At 36.3% G+C, this 26,510-nt stretch overlaps 1 protein-coding gene across 1 annotated transcript in view; it reads left to right on the plus strand.

The window, feature by feature from the left end:
• Positions 1–26,510, plus strand: part of nub (nubbin) — a 327,856-nt gene that overhangs the window by 60,055 nt on the left and 241,291 nt on the right. Inside the window, exon 2 of the mRNA XM_073970455.1 lies at positions 127–1,678. Coding sequence (XP_073826556.1) covers positions 214–1,678 — 1,465 coding nt within the window. The 5' untranslated portion in view covers positions 127–213. The remainder of the gene's footprint in view (positions 1–126; positions 1,679–26,510) is intronic.

The following is a 26,510-nucleotide window of genomic DNA, read 5'->3' on the forward strand; positions in this document are numbered from 1 at the left end:
GTACTTCTTATATATTGAAATGACCTTCAGATATTCTCAGAGGCGATCATCAGTTCTTCTTAATTGCTTTTACCATTCAAAAATAATTTCTTCTAATTCCAATTTTTAAAATATATTTAATTTCAGACAATCCTCAAATAAAGCAAACCACACGGATCCCATTTCAAATTCAAATGTTGCCTGTCTAGACAAAACTGTTTATCCCAAGTTATTATGCCATTATTGCTCTTGAAATCGCAGGCCTATTGTACAAGCAGAACACAAAGCGTTATGTTACTGGAATATAATAATTGCTTAATTAAAAATAGACCATTAGTGAACGATCAGCAACAACAATCTCCATCTGACAACGAAGAGCAAGAAATTGAAAATTGCCAAGCTACAAAGATGTCAACACCTTCGGCGACAGGAGCTAAATATAAGACAACGACAACAACAACGGAGACGAATAAAACTGCAACGAGGACAGCATTGGAGGCAGCCAACTTGTATTTGCAACAACAGCAACAATTTCAAAGGCAACAACTTCAACATCACCATCAACAACAGCAGCAACAACAACATTTGTTGATGCAACAACATCTTCTGCAGCAAAATATTCTAGCTTCAGCAGCCAATGCAACATCCCCTCTGCAACATTTGAATAACTTATTTGGCTTGAATTTTAATCCAACATCACCGAATCGCCCCGCTTCCTCGTTGGCAACTGTAACACCCTCAGCAACAACCATGCCGTTAGCTGCTTCTTCCATATTTCACATACAAAATAATTTACAACATTTATTGGCTGGTATTGGACCCCAGCAACAACAACAATTCAATCAGCTGTATCAAGAGTTCTATGGCAACATGTTGCCCCAACCGCAACAACAACAACATTATCATGAACAGCAAATGTTGCGTGAGCTAATACAGGCAACATCAACGGCCCAGACAGACGTACTTCCGGTTAATAGCATGATTAAATGTGAAACACCCATAACGACAACAACAACAGCAATAACATCTCAAGTCCAAGCTACACCGCCACCAACACTTTTGGCCACCAAAGTTGCTGGTGCGACATCAATGCTGGACGACGACAACCCGCCTGGTAATACACCAAAGGCTGGTGCTGGTGTTGGTTGCGGTGGTGATAACGATGCTCTTGGCGGTGATATTGTTGGGGGTATTGGTGGCGTTGCTCTCAATCATAACGATTGTAATAATATGGCTTCATTAGAGCAACAACATAATGAGTCAACGCACGCCAACAACCAACCTCAACACCAGCGCCACCACCAACCGCCCAGTCAATACCAGTTGATCCACCAGCCACAACAGGCTAATAACAAATTGCCCAAAGCACAGTCGGCCGCCACCTCACACCAGACAACAAGAATACCGACAGCCACAACACCACTAACAACAACAGCAATAAGCGGAGAAGTACAAGCATCAACATCAAGTCTGTTGTCTTTGGCTAACAACAAAACGTCTGATTTGTCGGAAGCTGACATTAAATGTGATGTCGGTATTGTTGTTGGTTGTGGTAGTGCTGGTGATGGTGATGAAGTTACTAGGTCTGATGATATCGGTGTTGGTAATGCATCATCAATGACATTTCAGACACCTGCTAATAACATAACAACAACAGCAACAAGTGGAACCACAAAATCGGCGAATGTTGTGAAATTAGGTAAGTAAAACTTTATTTTCTTTTTTTATATTTTTGTTTTGAAAGTGAAATAGAGGAGTAAATATGTGTACATCATTTGCCGAGGACTGTACAAAAAATAAACAAAATATGAGTGGTGACCTTAAGGTCCTACGAACTCAGCCTAAATTTTAACAAGTAAGACGGGCGTTAAGTGCCAAAATGTGTATACGCTTCACCGCGAACTGCATTGAAGTGAATGGGAACAATTAGGTTCCTTTCTATGCTATGGGGGATATATGAAGACAGGGACATATACCAATAAATTTCAGGCAGAAATTTTTATATCCCCAACGAGGACCAAATACGAAGTTTCAGCCATTTCGGTGGGATATTGTGGCCAGAACCTTCATAATGCAGAAAAAGTGGGAGATACCTTGGTTTGGTTTGGTTTTAGGACGCGCAGCTACCGTTATTGGCAGCTACTTCACTCGGAGACCTTGAGGTCCATTGTGATCATCCTTAGAGAAACTGTGTGTTGTGGTTGGGCTATATGTGATGATGATAGATGCTGGACTATTGCGGATTTGTTGTGAAGTTCAGTATGTAGTTGATGCTGTGATGATGGGTGTGAGTTTATAGGTTGTTGCTGAGGTTGTGATGGTGGATGTAAGTTTATAATTGTAGAGTGGTTTTGATGGGTTGGATATGATAATGATGGATGCTGATTTATAAGATGGGTGTTGAAGATGGTGCCTGTATTGTTCTGAAGTAATATGAGGTGGTTCGTTTATTTCCGGTTTGTTGATGTAAAGTGGTTTGGTGTGATGGGTGCGATGAGTAATGTATGTATATGGATGCGCGGCTGCTGTGATTTGTGACAAAGATGATGATGTAGTGGATGTGATGTGGGTGTGTTGCCGCTGAGGGAGTTGTTCATTGTTGAGCCGATTTCTATCCCCCTGTGTGAAGGAGAAAGAAAAGACAATGATTAATTAGTTTTGTTTGCCAGCCATGTGAGGTTTTTGGCAAATTGGTACAAGTAGATGGGGTCTATTTCGGAGAAGAAAGTCAGAGTATTTATCTCATATCTACCGAAGAATCGATGTCTCCTCGTGAGTAACGAGGGGCACCTACATAGTAGATGTTCGACCGTCTCTGTTTCTTCTGGATCTTGACATAGCCTACAGTAGTCTACACTGCTGTTGTCCCATCTAGAAGTTAGGGACCTGACCATGTTGTGTCCGGTAATGAGACCTACAGTGATCTTTATCCCTAACTTATTTAGTGAGAAAAGAGAGTTGGTTCTATGCTGAGAATAGCTTGGCCAGATTGCCTTGGATACCTTACAGCCAGTTTCCATTTGCCATCTTTGCCCCGCCTTCTCATGGAAGTAACCTCGAAGTTTCCGGATGTAGTAGCACTTTGGTGGTCTAATAGATGACTCGACTGGTAAGTCAGTCGACTGAGAGCCACCCCGTGCTAGTTCATCCGCCCCTTCGTTTCCCTTTATATCACTGTGTCCTGGAACCCAGCAAAGATCAACGAAGTCGCGTACTTCAAGCAGAGCGTTTTTGCAATCGAGGATAGCTTTTGAGTTTATGGTCCATGACTTGAGAGCCTTAAGGGCCGCTTGACTATCGACAAAAATAGTCACCGGTCCTTTCAGGACACTCCCAAGTTCTTTGATCATCTCCGCTGCTTTCCTAATTGCAAAAATCTCTGCCTGAAAGACGCTGCAGTTATCGTTGAGTTTGAAGGATTGCTTAATTTGTGGGTTTTCGCAGAAGACCCCGGCACCTGTGCCATCCTCCATCTTTGAACCGTCTGTGTAGATGGTCAGACCGCCAAGAGGAGGGCTACCACTAGACCAGGCATCTCTGCTTGGGATTATGACGTTAATTTGGTTGAAATTGAGTGCAGTGGGTATATAATCACTGATGTGATCGGGTCCACTAGGAGATACCTTTCTATGGTGGCTATGTGAAGACGCGGGCCTATACCGACAAATTTTAAGCGGAAAGTTGTATACCATCAACAAAGACTAAATACAAATTCAGCTCATTTCGGCGGGATATTGAGAACACAAACTTGAAAATACCGGAAATCAGGAGGTACCGTTCTTAACACCTAATTTCAGACATTTCGATGTAATATTGAGGCCACAACCTTCAAGATACCGAATATCGGGAGGTACCGTTTTATACGGTCTATATAAAGACGTGGAGCTACACCAAAAAATTTCAGGTGGAAAGTTTCATTCTTCCAACGAAGACTAAATTTCAGTTCAGTTCGATGGGATAATGAGGCTAAAACCATCAAAATACCGAAAATCGGGAAGTACCGTTCCATGAGGGCTACATGAAGGCGTGGACCTATACTGACAAACTCCAGGTGGAAAGTTTTATACCCCTACAGAAGAATAAATACCAAATTTCAGTTAATTTCGGTGGGATATTGAGAATATAAATATCAATATACCCGAAATCAGGAGTTACCCTTCTTTACTGGTTATATGAAGGCATGGACCTATACCAACAAAATTCAGGTGGAAAGATTCATTGTTCCAACGAAGACTAAATGCCAAATTTCAACCATTTCAGTGGGATATTGAGGCCTCAACCTACAAAAATCGGGTGGTACCGTTCTATTGCGGCTAAATGAAGACCTGGACCTATGCAAACAAATTTCAGGTTTAATGTTTTATACACCCAACGAAGATTTAATACTTTATTTCATCCAATTTGGTGGGTTATTGAGACCACAACCTTCAAAATACCAAAAATCGGGAGGTGCTGTTCTATGGGGGGTTGGGGTTGAGGTGGTGGAATGTGTTATCCGAATTTTTGCTGGGTAAACCTCACACACAGAACGATTTAACCACAAATCACTTGAAAGTGGTTTGAGGGGGGACATTTTTATACCCTCAGCATTTATGCTAACGAGGGCAAAATATGCCTCATCGAAATAATGGTTTTAGACCCCAAGTTTGGACGAAATCCGTTTTTAGACAATTTGGATTCGATTTAGCAATGTCCGTCCGTCTGGCTGGCTGGTGTGCACGATAACTCTCGAACGGATCAACCGATTTGTTCCAAAATTTGGTCGTCGTATTATTTTGTCCAAACTTAGTTTACGTTGGAATACGGGCCATATCGGTCCACTCCTTCAGGTACCTCCCCCACAAAAATTTGAAAATGTTCGGAAAAATTGTGCGCACGATAACTTTTAAAGGTAGTAACCGATATGGTCCATACTTTACACATCGAGAAATTTCTACCAGACGTAGATGGTATTCTAATATGGACTCTATCGGTCCACTCATTCGGTTACCTCACACACAGGTCAGTTTAGGACCTGGTCTCAAATCGCTTCGATTTTTGTTATTGCAACTTGAAGTCGCTGCCCCATTACGACGGTGCAAGTTTTTTCAGGAGCAAGTCGATACTTCCGGAGAAAATGGCATGAAAGCTGTAAAAATCCGCTTTGGCGCCATGTGTTGTAGATCGAGCGCGCGGTTAGTCTCTTGCGGCTAAACCGATTCGATCCAAAATTTGGCTACCTTAATATTTTGCCCATAGTTGATTCAGGTTCTAACATGCGCCTTATCGGTCCACTCAGTTGGGTACCTCCCCCACAAAAGTTCGAAAATGTTCGCAAAAATTGTGCGATGATAACTCTTAAAGGTAGTAACCGTTTTGGTCCATCGTAATATTTCTACCAGACATAGATCATGTTCCAATATGGACTCTATCGGTCCACCCCTTCGGGTACCTCCCACATAAAATTTCGGAAAAGTGCAGGTTAGGACCTCCTCACGAATGGATTTGATTTTTCTTGCAACATGTTGCACTCAAGGCCCCTATTACGATGGTACAAGTTTTTTTTAAGTGGCAAGTCAATACTTCTTAACAAATGAGCTGAAAACTGTAAAAAACCCCTACGGCCAGCATGTGTTTGGCTGGTGCGCACGACAACTCCCGAATCGAATATTGCGTTTGTACACACTTTGCATATCGTAATATTTCTTCGAATATTAGATGAAATTCGAAGATGGTACTTATAGGTCCACTCCTTCTGGTACCTTTTAAAAGAAGATACACTTCAAAATAGACTATGTCGGTCCATTCCTTTAGGTACCTCCCCCGCAAAACTTTTGAGATCTTATCCTAATCCATATCTTTGTCGGCAAGTTCATACGCCCAAAATTCTAAAGACCCCCTAAATACATATGTTTTTTGGGAGAAAGGTGATTCAATACACACAGGCTGAGGGTATATGTACCTCTGTCGGCAAAGCCGACTGATTCTTTTTTACTTGTTTAATATTTAAATGGAATAGCCAGCCCATAACTTATGCTGTAAGGCCCATCGCTTTATGTGTCTCAACCCTAATTGTATGACATTAGTATGTACATATATCTGCATTTAGTCATAAGACAACTTATAATTTGCCATATTTAGTGCAGCATATTTTTAAATCAACATGAATGAAACTGATCTTATTTTGAAAACTTTGATAATTTCCTGTTCAACAAAATCATTTTTTTGCTTATATCACAATGTCACGAATATTGTATGTATGCTTTATTTTAAATTAGCAAAAAACAAAAACAGAGAAAACCAAAGTTCACCAAATATGAATATTCAAACAAAGTGAAAGCGAAGGTAGTAAAACATAGCAATTCAAATGTAGTGTATAAAATGTAAATCATAATTATCATAAAACATAATATCGCAAAATTCAGTTCAAGCTCATTTTTTTTTTGGGTAAATGACGTTCGTGTTCTGCACCTCATCTTATTTTAATATCATTAGTCATTAGCGCTAAGATACTCACTCCATTTGAATTTCTTTCATTTTGATTTTAGTTGGTTTTTTTTTTCTTTTTGTTGATTTATGTTTGTAATTGCATTTTCCATGCTTCTCCGTTGTATGTGTTATTGTATAATACTTTAAAATAATATTTTATAATTTATATATTTGCATGAAGACAATGTTCTTAATATGTTTTTTCGAGACTTCAAGACTTTCGTGTTTTGTTATCTGATCAACTTAATTCATTGTATTGAGTTTGTTTACTGTTTAAGTAAATTTTCACGGTGTACTCTACACCGCTGAGTAGGAGATGTTGAAGCAAATATAAAAATGTTTCTTTAAGATTATGTTCATTGTAAAGACAAACATACTTTAAAGTAAGGTTCATCCGAACGGACTTACAGAACAAGTAGTGAGAAAGTGCGTGAAGCCTCTCTTACAAATGAGCAAAGAAGATTTCCTCATTGGACCCGAGTAGAAACGACATGTATAACAACACCACGTGTAGAGAAGTTTTACACGGCTCAAATACTCAGGAAATGTTTACATTACGCTGAGGGGTATTTTGCCACCGCTGAAAAATGTGATGTTATCTACCTGGGATTCAAACTAGGGCGATCATTATGCAAGGCGAGCATGTCTCGAATTTCCATATTTCTTCCAAATTTAAAAATTATTCTAAGATTGTCTACATTGGTCCACTCATTCAGGTACCACCTTTACAAAAGCTAAACAATTGTAGGCTCGATTTTTCTCAAAGGAATTTAGACGGCTGCTCCATCCCTAACGAACTTGAACCAAAACTAATCTGGTTTGTTGTTGTAGCTGAAGCTCTTTAACTGCGATATGTGCGAGATAGGTGTTTATGACATTTGCGAGTGAGTCCGTGTGAATGCTATTCAAATCGTTTTTCTCTTGTAACGTTTGACTTTTTCTAGACCATGAAGATTCCTCCTGCCTCGCCAGAGTGTGGGGATACTAACCACTATATAGTTATTAGGTTGACTGTCGCGGTAACACAACAGTACTGCAAGAAGAGCATGCCATTATGTTGCCGTACTGGAGAAGCTTCGTCTCCTCATGCAGATAATCCACTGATGACATGAGGAGGTTGTAACTCTCAGGGAGGCGTTTTGATAAATTTGAATATTGTTCCATAGCGCATATTTTCAGCATGTCTTCAATGGGCGGAAGATCGTCAACAACATTTTTACAAAATTCTTTAAAAAATCCACATTTATTGTCCTCAATGGGTCCTCCGAATATTCTCCAAAATCCACGTTTATTGTCTTTAATGTTTCCTCCGAAAACTCTTAAAAATCCGCGTACATTGCCCCCAATGGGTTCTCTAAAAAATCCACGACTATTGTGCTTAATGGGACCTAAGAAATTTTTTTAAAAATCCGCCCATGCTTCCTCTTCAAATCATTTAAAAAAAAAATCCATGGTTCCTACGAAAATTCTTTAAAAAATCCACATTTATTGTCTTCAATGGGCCCTCCAAAAACTCCTAAAAAATCCGCGTTCATTGTCCTAAATGGGTTCTGTAAAAATTCTTAAAAAATGTGCTTGGTCCTCTGAAAATTATTTAAAAAATTCATCTATGGTTCCTCCGAAATTCATTGCTCTCAATGGGTCCCCCGCAAATCTTTAATAAATCCAGGTTTATTGTCCCTAATTGGTCCCCCGAAAACTCTTAAGGAATCCACGTTTATTGTGCTCAATGGGTCCTCCGAAAACCCTTAAATGGGTCCTACGAAAATTCCTCAAAAAATCCATGTTTATTTTCCTCAATATCCCCCGAAAATTCCTCAAAAAATCTACGTTTATTTTCCTCAATGGATCTCCCGAAATGTTTTTTTTTTTAAATCCACTTTTATTGTCGTCAATGGATCCTCCGAAAATTCTTGAAAAAAATCCACGTTTATTGTCCTCCAAAATTCTTAAAAATTCCACGTTTATTGTCATCAAAGGGTCCTACGGATATTCTTAAAATTATCCAAGTTTAGTGCCCTCAGTAGGTCTTCCGAAAAATTTTAAAAAATTCTCGTTCATTGTTCTTTATGGGTCCTCCGAAAATTCTTATAGAAATCCACGTTTATTGTCTTCAATGATCCTCCGAAATGGGTCCTCCGAAAATTCTTTAAAAAATCCACGTTTATTGTCCTCAATGGGTCCTCTGAAAATTCTTTAAAAAATCCACGTTTATTGTCCTCAATGGGTCCTCTGAAAATTCTTTAAAAAAATCCACGTTGATTGTCCTCAATGGGTCCTCCGAAAATTCTTTAAAAAATCCACGTTTATTGTCCTTAATGGATCCTCCGACATTTCTTTAAAAAATCCACGTTTATTGTCCCCAATGGATCCTCCGAAATTTCTTTACAAAAAATCCACGTTTATTGTCCTCAATGGATCCTCCGAAATTTCTTTAAAAAAATCCACGTTTATTGTCCTCAATGGATCCTCCGAAATTTCTTTACAAAAATTCACGTTTATTGTCCTCAATGGATCCTCCGAAATTTCCTTAAAAAAATCCACGTTTATTGTCCTCAATGGATCCTCCAAAATGTCTTTAAAAAAATCCACGTTTATTGTCCTCAATGGATCCTCCGAAATTTCTTTAAAAAAATCCACGTTTATTGTCCTCAATGGATCCTCCGAAATTTCTTTAAAAACATTCACGTTTATTGTCCTCAATGGATCCTCCGAAATTTCTTTAAAAAAATCCACGTTTATTGTCCTCAATGGATCCTCCGAAATTTCTTTAAAAAAATCCACGTTTATTTTCCTCAATGGATCCTCCGAAATGTCTTTAAAAAAATCCACGTTTATTGTCCTCAATGGATCCTCCGAAATTTCTTTAAAAAAATCCACGTTTATTTTCCTCAATGGATCCTCCGAAATGTCTTTAAAAAAATTCACGTTTATTGTCCTCAATGGATCCTCCGAAATTTCTTTAAAAAAATCCACGTTTATTTTCCTCAATGGATCCTCCAAAATGTCTTTAAAAAAATCCACGTTTATTGTCCTCAATGGATCCTCCGAAATTTCTTTAAAAAAATCCACATTTTTTGTCCTCAATGGATCCTCCGAAATTTCTTTAAAAAAATCCACGTTTATTGTCCTCAATGGATCCTCCGAAATTTCTTTAAAAAAATTCACGTTTATTGTCCTCAATGGATCCTCCGAAATTTCTTTAAAAAAATCCACGTTTATTGTCCTCAATGGATCCTCCGAAATTTCTTTAAAAAAATCCACGTTTATTGTCCTCAATGGATCCTCCGAAATTTCTTTAAAAAAATTCACGTTTATTGTCCTCAATGGATTCTCCAAAATGTCTTTAAAAAAATCCACGTTTATTGTCCTCAATGGATCCTCCGAAATTTCTTTAAAAAAATCCACGTTTATTGTCCTCAATGGATTCTCCAAAATGTCTTTAAAAAAATCCACGTTTATTGTCCTCAATGGATCCTCCGAAATTTCTTTAAAAAAATCCACGTTTATTGTCCTCAATGGATCCTCCGAAATTTCTTTAAAAAAATCCACGTTTATTGTCCTCAATGGATCCTCCGAAATTTCTTTAAAAAATCCACGTTTATTGTCCTCAATGGATCCTCCGAAAATTGTTTTTAAAATCCACGTCCTCAATGGGTCCTCCGAAAATTCTTAGGGAATCCACGTTTATTGTCCTCAATGGATTCTCCCAAAATTCTTAAAAAAATCCACGTTCATTGTCCTCAATGGGTCCTCCGTCCTCAAAGGATCTTCGGAAAGTTCTTTAAAAATTTCTCGTTTATTGTTCTAAAAGATCCTCCGAAAGTTCTTTAAAAATTGTCCTCAAAGGATCCTCTTAAAGTTCTCTAAAAATACCTCGGTTGTTGTCCTCAAAGGATCCTCTTAAAGTTCTCTAAAAATACCTCGGTTGTTGTCCTCAAAGGATCCTCCGAAAGTTATTTAAAAATACCTCGGTTGTTGTCTTCAAAGGATCCTCCGAAAATTCTTAAAAAAAATCCACGTTTATTATCCTCAAAGGATCCTACGCAAAATATTTTAAAAATCCACGTTTATTGTCCTCAATGGATCTTCCGAAAGTTCTTTAAAAAATCCACGTTTTTTGCCCTCAATGCATCCTCCGAAAATTCTTTAAAAAATCCACGTTTATTGTTCTATACGGATGCTCCCAAAATTCTTTAAAAAATCCAAGTTTATTGTCCTCAATGGATCCTCCGAAGATTCTTTAAAAATCCACGTATAATGTTCTCAATGGTTCCTACGAAAATTGTTTAAAAAAATTCACGTTTATTGTTCTCAACGGATGTTCCCAAAATCCTTTAAAAAATCCAAGTTTATTGTCCTCAATGGATCCTCCGAAGATTCTTTACAAATCCATGTTTATTGTCCTCATCCTCCGAAAATTGTTTAAAAAAATCCACGTTCATTGCCCTCAATGGGTCCTACGAAACTTCTTAAAAATCCACCACTATTGTCCTCAAAGAGTCCTCCGAAAATTCCTTAAAAAATCCACGTTTTTGTCCTCAATGTATCCTCCGAAAATTCTTTAAAAAAAATCCACGTTTATTGTTCTCAATGGATCCTACGAAAACAGTTTTAAGGAATCCACGTTTATTGTCCTCAATGGATCCTACGAAAATTTTTTAAAATAAAATCACCTATGCTGTCCTTAGTGGAGCCTGCCTTTTAAAAACTCCACGGTTATTTTCTTCAACGAGTGCTCCGAAAATTCTTTAAAAAATTCAGGTTCCTCGGAAAATTCTTAAAAGCATCCACATTTTTTGTCCTCAATGAATCCTCCGAAAATTCTTTGAAAAAATCCACGTTTATTGTCCTCAATGGATCCTACGAAAATTTTTTAAAATAAAATCACCTATGCTGTCCTTAGTGGAGCCTGCCTTTTAAAAACTCCACGGTTATTTTCTTCAACGAGTGCTCCGAAAATTCTTTAAAAAATTCAGGTTCCTCGGAAAATTCTTAAAAGCATCCACATTTTTTGTCCTCAATGAATCCTCCGAAAATTCTTTGAAAAAATCCACGTTTATTGTCCTCAATGGATCCTACGAAAATTCTTTAAAACAACCACGTTTATTGTCCTCAAAGGATCCTCCGAATATTCATTAAAAAATCCACGTTTAGTGTCCTCAACGGCCTCTCCGAATATTCATTAAAAAAATCCACGTTTTTTGTCCTCAGTGGGCTCTCCGAATATTTTTTTAAATCCACGTTTATTGCCATCAATGGGTTCTCCGAATATTCTTTAAAAAAAATCACATTTATTGCTCTCAATGGGTTCTCCGAATATTTTTTAAAAAATCCACCTTTATAGTCCTCAATAGGCCCTCCAATAAATATTAAAAATATCCAGTTCACTGTCCGCAATGAATCCTCTGCAAATTATTAAAAAATACAAGTTTATTGTCCTCAATGAGTCCTCCGAATATTTTTTAAAAAGTCCACGTTTATTGTCCTCAATGGGCTCTCCGAATTTTATCCTCAGAAAATTCTTTTAAAAAATCCTCGTTTATTGTCTTCAATGGATCTTCCGAAAATTCTTAAAAAAATCCTCGTTTATTGTCCTCAATGGGTCCTCCGAAAATTCTTAAAAAAAATCCACGTTTATTGTCCTCAATGGATTCTCCGAAAATTCGTTAATGGATCTTCCGAAAGTTCTTTAAAAAATCCACGTTTTTTGCCCTCAATGCATCCTCCGAAAATTCTTTAAAAAATCCACGTTTATTGTTCTATACGGATGCTCCCAAAATTCTTTAAAAAATCCAAGTTTATTGTCCTCAATGGATCCTCCGAAGATTCTTTAAAAATCCACGTATAATGTTCTCAATGGTTCCTACGAAAATTGTTTAAAAAAATTCACGTTTATTGTTCTCAACGGATGTTCCCAAAATCCTTTAAAAAATCCAAGTTTATTGTCCTCAATGGATCCTCCGAAGATTCTTTACAAATCCATGTTTATTGTCCTCATCCTCCGAAAATTGTTTAAAAAAATCCACGTTCATTGCCCTCAATGGGTCCTACGAAACTTCTTAAAAATCCACCACTATTGTCCTCAAAGAGTCCTCCGAAAATTCCTTAAAAAATCCACGTTTTTGTCCTCAATGTATCCTCCGAAAATTCTTTAAAAAAAAATCCACGTTTATTGTTCTCAATGGATCCTACGAAAACAGTTTTAAGGAATCCACGTTTATTGTCCTCAATCACCTATGCTGTCCTTAGTGGAGCCTGCCTTTTAAAAACTCCACGGTTATTTTCTTCAACGAGTGCTCCGAAAATTCTTTAAAAAATTCAGGTTCCTCGGAAAATTCTTAAAAGCATCCACATTTTTTGTCCTCAATGTATCCTCCGAAAATTCTTTGAAAAAATCCACGTTTATTGTCCTCAATGGATCCTACGAAAATTCTTTAAAACAACCACGTTTATTGTCCTCAAAGGATCCTCCGAATATTCATTAAAAAATCCACGTTTAGTGTCCTCAACGGCCTCTCCGAATATTCATTAAAAAAATCCACGTTTTTTGTCCTCAGTGGGCTCTCCGAATATTTTTTTAAATCCACGTTTATTGCCATCAATGGGTTCTCCGAATATTCTTTAAAAAAAATCACATTTATTGCTCTCAATGGGTTCTCCGAATATTTTTTAAAAAATCCACCTTTATAGTCCTCAATAGGCCCTCCAATAAATATTAAAAATATCCAGTTCACTGTCCGCAATGAATCCTCTGCAAATTATTAAAAAATACAAGTTTATTGTCCTCAATGAGTCCTCCAAAAATTCATTACAAAATCCACGTTTATTGACCTCAATGTATCCTCCGAAAATTCTTTAAAAAAATCCACGTTTATTGTCCTCAATGGATCCTACGAAGATTCTTTAAAGACAACCACGTTTATTGTCCTCAATGGGCTCTCCGAATTTTATCCTCAGAAAATTCTTTTAAAAAATCCTCGTTTATTGTCTTCAATGGATCTTTTTTGCCCTCAATGCATCCTCCGAAAATTCTTTAAAAAATCCACGTTTTTTGCCCTCAATGCATCCTCCGAAAATTCTTTAAAAAATCCACGTTTATTGTTCTATACGGATGCTCCCAAAATTCTTTAAAAAATCCAAGTTTATTGTCCTCAATGGATCCTCCGAAGATTCTTTAAAAATCCACGTATAATGTTCTCAATGGTTCCTACGAAAATTGTTTAAAAAAATTCACGTTTATTGTTCTCAACGGATGTTCCCAAAATCCTTTAAAAAATCCAAGTTTATTGTCCTCAATGGATCCTCCGAAGATTCTTTACAAATCCATGTTTATTGTCCTCATCCTCCGAAAATTGTTTAAAAAAATCCACGTTCATTGCCCTCAATGGGTCCTACGAAACTTCTTAAAAATCCACCACTATTGTCCTCAAAGAGTCCTCCGAAAATTCCTTAAAAAATCCACGTTTTTGTCCTCAATGTATCCTCCGAAAATTCTTTAAAAAAAAATCCACGTTTATTGTTCTCAATGGATCCTACGAAAACAGTTTTAAGGAATCCACGTTTATTGTCCTCAATCACCTATGCTGTCCTTAGTGGAGCCTGCCTTTTAAAAACTCCACGGTTATTTTCTTCAACGAGTGCTCCGAAAATTCTTTAAAAAATTCAGGTTCCTCGGAAAATTCTTAAAAGCATCCACATTTTTTGTCCTCAATGTATCCTCCGAAAATTCTTTGAAAAAATCCACGTTTATTGTCCTCAATGGATCCTACGAAAATTCTTTAAAACAACCACGTTTATTGTCCTCAAAGGATCCTCCGAATATTCATTAAAAAATCCACGTTTAGTGTCCTCAACGGCCTCTCCGAATATTCATTAAAAAAATCCACGTTTTTTGTCCTCAGTGGGCTCTCCGAATATTTTTTTAAATCCACGTTTATTGCCATCAATGGGTTCTCCGAATATTCTTTAAAAAAAATCACATTTATTGCTCTCAATGGGTTCTCCGAATATTTTTTAAAAAATCCACCTTTATAGTCCTCAATAGGCCCTCCAATAAATATTAAAAATATCCAGTTCACTGTCCGCAATGAATCCTCTGCAAATTATTAAAAAATACAAGTTTATTGTCCTCAATGAGTCCTCCAAAAATTCATTACAAAATCCACGTTTATTGACCTCAATGTATCCTCCGAAAATTCTTTAAAAAAATCCACGTTTATTGTCCTCAATGGATCCTACGAAGATTCTTTAAAGACAACCACGTTTATTGTCCTCAATGGGCTCTCCGAATTTTATCCTCAGAAAATTCTTTTAAAAAATCCTCGTTTATTGTCTTCAATGGATCTTCCGAAAATTCTTAAAAAAATCCTCGTTTATTGTCCTCAATGGGTCCTCCGAAAATTCTTAAAAAAAATCCACGTTTACTGTCCTCAATGGATTCTCCGAAAATTCGTTAAAAATCCACGTTTATTGTCCTCAATGGATCCTACGAAAATTGTTTTAAAAAAATCCATTTTTATTGTCCTCAACGGATCCTCCGAAAATTGTTTAAAAAAATCCACGTTCATTGCCATCAATGGGTCCTACGAAAATTCTTAACAAATCCACGACTATTGTTCTCAATGAGTCCTCCGAAAATTCCTTAAAAATCCGCGTTTATTGTCCTCCGAAAATTGTTTAAAAAAATCCACGTTCATTGCCCTCAATGGGTCCTCCGAAAATTCTTTAAAAAATCCTCAATGGATCATACGAAAATAGTTTTAAGGAATCCACGTTTATTGTCCTCAATGGATCCTACGAAAATTCTTTCAATACAACCACCTTTATTGTCCTCAATGGATCCTCCGAAAATTCTTTAAAAATCCACGTTTATTGTCCTCAGTGGGCTCTCCGAATATTTTTTTTAAAAATCCACGTTTATTGTCACAAATGGGCTCTCCGAAAATTCTTTAAAAAAATCACATTTATTGCCCTAGTCCTCAAAAGGTCCTCCAAAAATTATTAAAAAAAAATCCAGCTCACTCTCCGCAAATTATTAAAAAATGCAAGTTTATTGTCCTCAATGAGTTCTCCAAAAATTCATTACAAAATCCACGTTTATTATTCTCAACGGGTCCTCTGAAAGTTCTTAAAAAATCGCCCATATTGGCCTTAAGTGCGGCCTCCGATAATTCTTAATAAATCCATGTTTATTGTTCTCAATTGGTCACCCAAAATTTCTTAACAAATCCACGTTTATTGTCTCCAGTGGGTCCTCCGAAAATTCTTCATAAATCCACGCTTATTGTCCTCAATAGATTCTTTTAAAAAAATCCACGTTTATTCATCTCACTAGATATTCCGAAAATTCTTACAAAAAATCCATGTTTATTGTCCTCCATGGGTCCTCCGCAAATAATTTAAAAAATCTATGTTTATTGTCCTGAATGGATCCTCCCAAAATTCACGTTTATTGTCTTCAATGGGTCCTTCAAAACTTCTTAAAAAATTCGGAGGACCCAATAGGGACTATAACCTATTGGGTCCTCCGAAATTGTTCTATAAAATCCATTTCTATAATCCTTAACAGGTCCTCCGAAAATTCTTAAAAAAAAACCCTTTTTATATCCTAAATGGGTCGTCCCAAAATTTCATTCTTATTGTCCTCCATAAATTCTTAAAAAATTAAATTCTCTAAAAAATTGGCAAAATTGGCTGATTCTTTTTTTTTCATTTTTCTATGTCACTGAATGAAAAATCTTTCGCGGTTTCGGGTATAATATTATGCTTTAGCTTCTGGAAATATGTTCCTGTAGGATTTTGTTTTCTGCAAGGTGTAGAGTAAAACATTGTCGTCCCCACAGCTTCTAACCATGTTTGCATGTTTATTCAGCTTACCAAACTGTAACGTCTTTTTTGTCTGTCGTCTGTGTTTATTTTTTTTTGTGTTAAATAATATTAATAATAATTAAACACGCGATTTCTACTTTTTTGTTATTTTAAATAAAATTATAATATAAACAATTGTTCATGTTAATGTTATCAGCACAGAACAATGAAGATCTATGCAATGTTGATGTTATGGTGTTTTAATTTTGTTTTTAGAATTTTGGCTTCTTTTTGCTTTTCGTAACTATGTAAATTATGGAGGTATTGCACAATTTTCATACGAATTAAATGCTCATAAAAATTAAGTATGTGAGTTCAGACACTTTGAAAACTTCACATGCAAAAATCAAACATACACATATACTTATAAATAGTTAATTTTAAAGCAGGATAATATAGAAATACACATGTATATCATATGCATTCCTTCTTCAAAATGGAAACCCCACTTTTAGGTACTTTGAATTAGCCTCATAATCTTTTTTCTTATTAAATTACAATGCACTTGTCTAAATAACTCCACAATAAGTTATTTCCACTTTATATTGTTTGGTTACACCGCCATTGATTAAATTGCCTTTAATTTTGTTACATTAATCCATTTGTGTTTTGAAATCATTCTGTTTTGATCTTTGCAACCTTTGAAACAAAGTGTTAAATGCATCATCACTTCATAACCTTACTTTTCCGCCAAGCGTAAACATATAATTAACACTGACAATGAAATGGATGGCCTTGAAGAAGTTTGCCACCGTCATTGGCGGCATGTTTCTTTGTAAGGATAAAACAAATCAAAAACAAGAGAAAATTGATTTTTGTGTGCCATAAAGCTCTAAGATTTAAGATTGCACCACATAATCTATAATCTGTTTAGCATTATTATTTGCCCTTTTAAAACCAACCACTCAACAACGACAACAAAGTAACTTAAAAGCTAATTGATGGGTAATTAGTGATTTACTAGCCATTACAACAACATCATCAGAGATCATCACAAAAAAAATCAGAAACAATGAAAAAAGTAACAAGAAGAGAAACGAAACATTTTAAAGCAATTTGAATAAATCATCTGGAAAAAGGGCTTTTTTATTGTAATTCAGAATGATCATTGTCAGTGGATGTGTGGTGCTCTTTAAAAAAATGTATATACGGGAATGGTGTGATCAGTATTGGAACTTTTCAAATAAAAAAAGGAAATTATTGTCTTCAAAATAACTTTTTGATGAGCGTAAACATCTTACCATGTTTAAAAAAGACCTATTGCCGTGATGAGTATGCGAAACCAGTCGACAACAAGTAACAAGTCGATAAGTTCCGTGCCGAACTTTTTATACCCTCCACCATAGAATATTCTTATGCGCCGCACAATGGTTCAAGAAACGATTTTCTTGGCCAAAAATCAACATGTTGTTTTGTCACAGATATTTAATTTCTATATGGGATTCGATAGTGAACATATTGAAACTAAGGAAACCAAAAAAATAGGTCAAAATATTGGAAGGTGCGGGTGTGTGGTGCCCCTAAGGACGAACATTTTTCCCATGTTTGAGAAATATGTCATTTTTGAAAACTTCTGGAGAAAGAAATAGCTATTTCTCGGAAACTATAACATATATTGCGTTCGCTGCTTTTTTGTTAGGTAGGTAGGATTGCGGCCTTTCAAAATTGTTTAACAAAATTGTTTTAACAAATTACCGTAGCGTTTACACAACATGAGCTATTTTATTTTTCCTCAGGTAAATTTTATGAAATTTCAAATTTATTGGACTAGAACTTTTGTGGAACAACATGGAACAATGTTCTGTTTTCACGGAAATATGTACGAGAGTCTCCTCTTTCAGCCCATATATACTTTTGTTCCCGTCCCGTTCCGTCCGTTTAACACTTTTTTAAATTTATTGAAATTACATGGGTAAAAATGTGTGTGTTTTCCATACAATTTCCCATATTAATTACAGCTTTTTAAACAAATTAACATTTTTTTGGAGTATATGAGTGTTTATATGAGTTATATACGTTTTATGAAAACCCAAGGAGCATTTTATTTTAATTTTTGAAAAAATTTAAATTTTTTGTATTTTTTTTTTTTGTGAAAATTTTGTGAAAAAAATTGTTTACATTTTTTTTGAATTTTTTTTTTTAGTTTTTTTTTTGGTTTTTTTATAGTTTATTAATTGGCGTTTGACCATCTTTAATATATAAAAATATATAAAAAAAAACCAAAACACTGATATTTTGATGAAAAATAGTAAAAAAATCAAAAGTTCAATTTTGACCTTGAATTCCTCTGCAACTACCAGCAACGACCGCTTATCATTCACCGGAAAGCTGATTGTGTTATTTGTCTAACAAAAAAAGAATTGTGAAAATATCTCTATTCGTTCAAAAGTTACAGAATTTTGACCAGGAAAAAACGATTCTGAACCACTGTGCGCCGGCAGTTTGTTTGAGTTTTTGGGCCATTAGCTCAGAAGGTATTGACTTACACCAGAAAAAATGTTACCTTTCTAAATGAGGCCGCTAGGACAACCTACGATGCGAGAGGAGATGCGAGACCCAGCAAAATTTGAAGGAAGGGGTTGCATGCAATGACGTGATTTCATGGCATCTTTTGCACTGGTTCAAACGAAGTCGTGAAAGATCCGATCTTTTCATTAGCATTTGAAACCATGCAAATGAAATCGTGTAAGATCCGAAATTTTCATCAGAATTTGAAGGCATTCCATCGAACCAATGGAGATGAATTTTGTGTTTTTATTTATACACATTTTTCTAAATATGTATATAAGATTAATTGGGGGCCACCGTGGTGCAATGGTTAGCACGTCCGCCTTGCACTCAGAAGGTCTGCGGTTCGAATCCCAGGCCAAGCAACATCAAATTTTCAACGGTGGCAAAATTCCCCCTCAGTAATGCTTGGCGACATTTCCTGAGTATTTAAGCCATGAAAAACTTCTCTACAAGTGGTGTCGTAAGACACGCCGTTCGGACTCGGCAATAAAAAGTAGGTCCCATATCATTGAGCCAATATGAATCGGCGTGCACTCATTGATATGAGAGAAGTCTCCCTTGTCCCATCTGGGATGTTTGTGGAACAATTATATATTATTATATAAGATTAATTATTTACAATAGGCTTGATGTTGTCGGAGACTCGAAATCACAACATACGTTGTTAAAATTCTCGTCGTAATGATAATGCCATTGCAAAAGTTTGGTGTAAACGACATGCTTTGGATCCAAAAATTAATAGCATCTTTTTTGGGGTCCACGTTCGTATGAAATTCATCGATGAAGATGCTACAAAGATGACATGTCAGATCACTTGCACCCATGATTGAATGGCATCTTTGGCATCGAACATTTTGCTGGGGAGGAGATCTTAAACTTCACTTTAGGGAGTTACCCGAAGCAGTGGACCGATATAGTCCATATTCCAATCTGATATATGACTGGATGAAATAATACGATGTGTAAAGTCTACACCAATCAGAAACTCCCTGCGAGAATAATCTTGCGGATTTGCCATTTTTGTTGGTGCCGTCAGGGTTTCTTGGAGCTTTTAGGCCAATATCTCAGGAAGTATGGACTTGCGCAAAAAAACAATTGTACTGAACGATGCGAGAGCAGCTTTTAAACTTCACTTTATACGACTTTGTGTGCGAGGAACCCGAAGAAGTGGACCGATATACTCCATATTCGAACCCGATATATATCTAGAAGGAATAATACGATGTGGGAAGGTTGGACCAAATGAAATTCTCCCTTCGAAAGTTTTCGCTCACACCATTTTACAGGCAAATTTTGAATTTTTGTGGGGGAGGTACCGGAAGGAGTGGACCGATATGGCTCATCTTTGAACTTAAACTTAGTTTGAACAAAATATTACCATGCCAAGAACTTGGTTCGAATCGGTTGATCCTTTCGAGAGTTATCGTGCGCACCAGCTCGGACAGACTTACGGACGGACATGGCTAAATCGACTCCAAAGTGTCTGAAACGAATTTTGTCCAAACTTACTTGGGGTCTAAAACCGTTATTTTGATGATGCACATTTTTGGTCGTATCAAAAGCCTAAAGGCTTAATTCAATCTAAACAAGTAAAAAAATATCAGTCGGCAGAGATATACCCTCAGCCTGTGTGGATTGAAATACTTTTTTCCAAAGCTCAAAAATTTGCGGGGATATCGATAGATATTACTTTTTTATCACACTAGCCTGCGAAAAACATAATATAGGTGTAAACAGGGCCACTCCAAAGGATCCTCGAACCACAGAAAAATGTTGAACATGTGTGTGGGTGGTACCACAAGGGTTGGACAGATATGGCCCAAATTTGAACATAAACTAAGTTTTGACAATAGTTAAAGATCCAAAGTTTGGACGAAATCGGTTGCTACGTCTATGAGAAATCGCGCGTACCATTTTAGCGAATATTTTTGAACTTTTGTGGGAGAGGCACCGGATGGAGTGGACCTTTAAGCACCACCTTCGAATTTCATCTAATATTCGAAGAAATATTACAATATCCAAAGTGTGGACGAACGCTGTGTTCGGTTCGAGCTCTCCAGCCACGACATATATGTTTTCTCAAGAAGTATGGATTTGACCCTGAAAAACTTTTACAGCCGTAATTGAGGCAGCGAATGCAAGTTGCTTCAACAAAAATTAAAGTGATTCGAGAGCAGCTCTTAAAGTGAATTTATCGGAAATTTTGTGTGGGAGGTACCCGAAGGAGTGGACAAATATAGTCTATATTCGAACCTGTTCTATATCTGGTAGATATTTTAGGATGTGTAAAGTATGGACTAAATCGGTCACTCCAACCAAGAGTTATCGAGCGCACAATTTTTTCGAACATTTTTGAACTTTTGTGGGGGACGTACCTGAAGGAGTGGACCGATATGGCTTGTCTTCGAACTTAAACTAAGTTTGCTCAAATTTTACGAAAACCAAATTGTGGACCGAATCAGCATATCCGTTCGAGAGTTATCTTGCGCTCCAACCACTTCACACGGCATCATAGGACTTTTTTGTACCTTTCAGGCTATTTTCTCAGGAAGTATGGGTTTGCCCCTGATGAAACTTATACCGTTATATGGGGGACAGCGAATGCAAGTTGCTTCAACAAAAATCGTGAACAGGTCCTAAACTGAACTTTTCCGAAATTTTGTGTGTGAGGTAACCGAAGGAGTAGACCGATTGAGTCCTTATAGGAATCACATCTATGTATGGTAGCAATTTCACGATGTGCAAAGTATGGACCAAACTATTTTTCGTGCATTTCTCAAACTTTTGTGGGAGAGGTATCTAAAGGAGTGGACAGATATGGCTCATCTTCAAATTTAAACTAAGTTTGGATAAAATATTACGAACGCCAAATGTTGGACCAAATCGCTACATCCGTTCGAGAGTTATCGAGCGCAGAAGCCAGCCAGACAGACGGACGGACCTTGCTAAATCGACTCCAAGTTGTCTGAAACACATTTCGTCCAAACACACTTGGGGTCTAAAACCATTATTTCGATGAGGCACATTTTGCCCGTATGAAAGTGGGTATACCCTCGCTAGCATAAATGCTGAGGGTATAAAAAATCAGGCATGATCGGGTCTTTAGACTCCGAAGAAATACCTGGATTGTAGATTAATTCGTAATTTTTTAAACCGATACATACGTAATATTTGCAAATATAGCGTTTTTTAATAATATCGAATAGGGTGGTACCGCGCCCCCTCTGGAATTCAATTTCAAGAAAATCTGTCAGTAGTTTTGTAGATGTAACATATTTTAAAAAGTGGGCGTGGTCAAGTTTTTTCTTTCTAATCAAGTAGGTAAGGTTGGGGGCACAACCCAAATAGTCTCTCTAGGGTATAGGAGAAGTACCCGCCCATTTCGAAATTTAACGAAATATGTAGCCTATTTTCACCGGGGGCCATCGCTGTATATTCTCTGACAATTTCAGAAAAATAGGTTCAGTAGTTTTTGTAGTGGGGGTGGTTATGGCGAACATTTCACAAAAATGATTATCCAAATCGACCCAGCCGTTCTCTAGTGATCCAATTACCAACGAAAGACATTTGATTTTTATTTATAGGGTATACGGGAAATACCCCGCCTCTTCCGAAATTCATTAAAATATATAGCCTATTTTCACCGGGGGAAATACCCCGCCTCTTCCGAAATTTATCAAAATATGTAGCCTATTTTCACCGAGGGGCATCGCTGCGAATTCCCTGACAATTTCAGAAAAATCGGTTCAGTAGTTTTTGTAGAAAACATAAAAATTTTAAATTGAAAAAAGTGGACGTAATAGCGGGCGTGGTCAAATTTTCTTTGAATAAAAACCTAAGTCGAGTTAAGCCGAACATTTCGCAAAACGAATTATCCAAATCGGTCCATCCGTTCTCAACTGATGACATTACCAACGAGCGACATTTGATTTTTTTTTATAAATATTTGTGTTCGTGCTCATCGATCACATTACAACGACCTGCCGGTTGTAGAACTCTATCACAGGGTCATAGACTTGTCAAGTTTTACCTTCGTAAATCGGGCCGCGAAGATTACCTTGTTTTTAAATTAGACTTTTGCGAAAAATCGTAAAATGTTCGTGAACGAAATCGGAACTAACGTTTTGACAAGATTTTATTTGCAAAATTTTCTTTTACCTATTTTAGAAATCGATGACGACAAAAATGTGGAATAAGGCAGTAAAATGGAATTCTGAATCACTGTGCGGCGGTTTTTATTCCTTTTTCCTCATTATAAAATATGTTTCAAAAAATCCACTCACTATTCGAACTCCCCGCAATTGTTATTCCCCACCCCATACAACAACATTGTAAATCATTAAAAAGTCGTTGTAGAACTTTACAATTGAGGCCGTATCAAACAAAGTCGACGATAAGGACAAATAAACGAAACAAAAATGCCTGATCTGAAGGTATTCATCATCGGCTGGCATTGTGATACAATGCGGTTTATTACTTAATCCCTGTGGTGGTTTTTATCAAGAACTCACTCACGCTCGTGCTACTCGTATAAAAATCGTCTTTGTTATAGCGCCCTAAAATCACAAGCAGCCAGCAGGTATTCAACATCATTTCCGTTTTTCTTAATGTTTTATGGTGGTGGTCTTTTTGTTTTTGTGAGCCTGGCTCGCAACTCTTCTCATGTTATGCAAATTAGTTTTTAATAACCCCCCACTCTTTGTTGGTGCTGCTGATGGTGTTTGGAGATTTGCTGTTGTTTACGAATATAAAAATCCTACAACAAGTCCATCATCAAAGAATTTACGGTAACGATCCTCAGAGAGCCAGACCAATAAGAAAAAAAAACAACTATGAAAACATTCTTTTGGACAAAAATCTGAATAGTAGCCCCAAAAGAAAAAGCGACCGACACATTTCTTGGTTATTGTTTGCCAGGGTGATTATAAATACGAGATTTGCCGCAGAAGCTGTTTTGTTTGGCAGTTGGTGATGGCTATGACGATTCTTATGGTAATTATCATGACATGACAACGAAGCGGACGACGATGATGATGATGATCGGCATCGCCAACATCCCATTGGGGCACACATCACCTTTTAGACAATCTTTTTGTATTTAACTCGATTCGGGTTTGTTCGTATGTGTGCGCCAAAGCTGCGGCACATGCGCAACATACTTAATAGGAGGCAAAGGTTTTCTTTTCGTTTTGTTTCTTTTACATTTTGCGGTTTCGGTTGTTAAAAGTTCCTCACCTAACTAACCCTTTAGCATGCGAAGTGTGTTTGCGCTGTTCTGTTGTTGTTGTTGTTGTTGTTGTTGTATTTTATGATTTTATTATTAAAAATGATTAATGAAGATGAACATTTTAAACTTATAAACTACTCATGGCTTTCAAATGACTTCGGCTCGCTGCAGCAGAATAGGCTTATTATGGTTGGGTCTTTTGTTGTCAGCTAGAATTGTTGCTGTCGTTGACTATTGTCCCTATTACCTCCTCTTTTGTTGAATACAGTTGCGGTAGCAATTATCATTTTTGAGTAATTTTCAAATTGTACAAATTTTCATGGCTCTCATCACACCTATTCCAGAATTAGTTATAATCCATAGTGTGTGCCGCCATTAATAGCCAATTTCGTGTTTCACATTATTCAGAAGTCAGATGTCAGAAAAATGACAAAGAAGAAGGATAAGAAGTTCAAAATATGATTACAAGACATGCATGTTTATCATTTTAATAGAATTCATAAATTTAATATGCAATAAATGAAATTGTTCTCAACAAAAAAAGAAAAATTACTCTCCCATTTAGTTCTGTATTTATGTGAGTTAAATTTATTATCTTATGATAGTATTTTATGTGATAAATGTTTTATGAAAATTACTAAATTTATTAAAGAAAATAAACTCATTATTTCGTAAAGAGTATAGTCTTACGCCGTGAAAAACTTTCGAAGAAATATGTAACTACTAAATCCAGGTAAAATTTGTTTTATTGTATATCACAGAGGCCAATTTTTTTTATCAATTTACTCTAAATAGTGTCAAATATTGTTTAATTAAAATATTGTTTATTTAGGTCGTTTATTAAAATTTTATAATATCCAAAATAAACAACGGATTTATTTTTTGTTTTTGTAATTGTTGATGTTCGTGTTTGTTGATATTTAGATCAATTTTAACAAAAAGCGATGAAAATAGTTATGAGTAAGATTGAGTTGGACTGTGTAACTTATCATTTCATAAAAAGGGAAGGGTTTTTTACAAATTTCCATCGAAACATCCTGCACATATTTGCACTTTTCGTTTTTATGTGATATTTTGTCTTGCAGATATGTACAGATTTTCTTAGATTCAGAATGTAAGAATATAGTATAATGTCACTTTCTGGCGTTTGGGTACAATTTAGATTTTTAATGTATTCTAAGACCTATAGTATAATTTTATGACGAACAAATTTCTAGGATGTTTTTATCTGATGCCATCACATTTTATAGGAGATTTTAAAGATTTGTGGAAAAAGGGACCAAAACACACCTTTTATGGCTCGCACGAGGGTTAATTTTTTTATGAATAATATTCTTCGCATTCTTGTCAGTAAATTTGACAAAGACATTATACACCTAAAGTGCAAGGGTTCCAAGTGATCTTAACTCAAACATTTCCAAAACTGTAGAAATGGTAAAAGCTTGCAACACTATTTTAGTTTCTTGGTATTTTGGCAAAATTGATACCGATATTTCCTTCGTATGTAATGCAATTAGAGATTTCATTTATTTGGCGACTTATAGTAAAATTTAGCCGATAACAATTTTTTTTGACGTCATTCTTCTAAAATTATGCTTTGTATGACAATTTTGCCAAAACCCATATGAAGTACGCCCTTAACCCTAAAATATGTTTTTAATTTTGCATATTTCTGGAGTTTAGGTAAGATATAGAGTTTTGGTGTATTCTAGGACCTATAGCAGAAATTGATGGCGAACAAATTTGTATACTATTTTGATCTGATACGACAACATTTTATAGTAGAAGGGACCAAAAAGACTCTTTTAATGACCATCTGGGGGTTAAAAAATATGAAAAATTAAACCAGCGACCCGAAAAACATAAAAACCTAAGGTTTTGTATAAATCCATTCATTTTTAACATGGCAATTGTAACATGGCAAAATTTGGGTATTTCTACAAAAAGCATAAAATGGGACTTAAACCGACAGAATGCTTATTACACTGTGCAGCAGCATTTTTGGGGGGTGGAAAATTTCTTTTGAATATGAAAGCACTTGATGAGTATACTAAGAATCCAAAAAGAAATTTTCGCCATAGGTCAAGTTTCTGAGATATCGCGCGATGAAGTTTTTGATTTTTTCCCTATAATACTTGGTAAAATAGCTCCATATCTCTATTTGGCGTTGTTGTAGCTTCATTTTGAGGTGACATGTCTTCAGTCAAATCGATTGGCGAATCTTTTTGTAGAACATTTCATTCTTCTAACTCAATGCCTTCCATGTCCTTTTCGTCCTTTATTTCTTGAACCGTAGTGAAAGTACCACAAGATGAGATTTTTCAGCATCCAAATATTCTACAAAAATGTTGATCAGAAGATTTTAGCTACGGTTCTCTTTGACAGCTAATCGATTCTGTCACATTTTCATTGTCCTTTTTGACATTTAATCGGTTTTGGTTCAGAAACAAACTAT

Source organism: Musca autumnalis, unplaced genomic scaffold (genome assembly GCF_047663935.1).
Source record: "Musca autumnalis isolate F117 unplaced genomic scaffold, ASM4766393v1 scaffold_2, whole genome shotgun sequence".
In the NCBI taxonomy this organism is placed as follows: Eukaryota; Metazoa; Arthropoda; class Insecta; order Diptera; family Muscidae; genus Musca; species Musca autumnalis.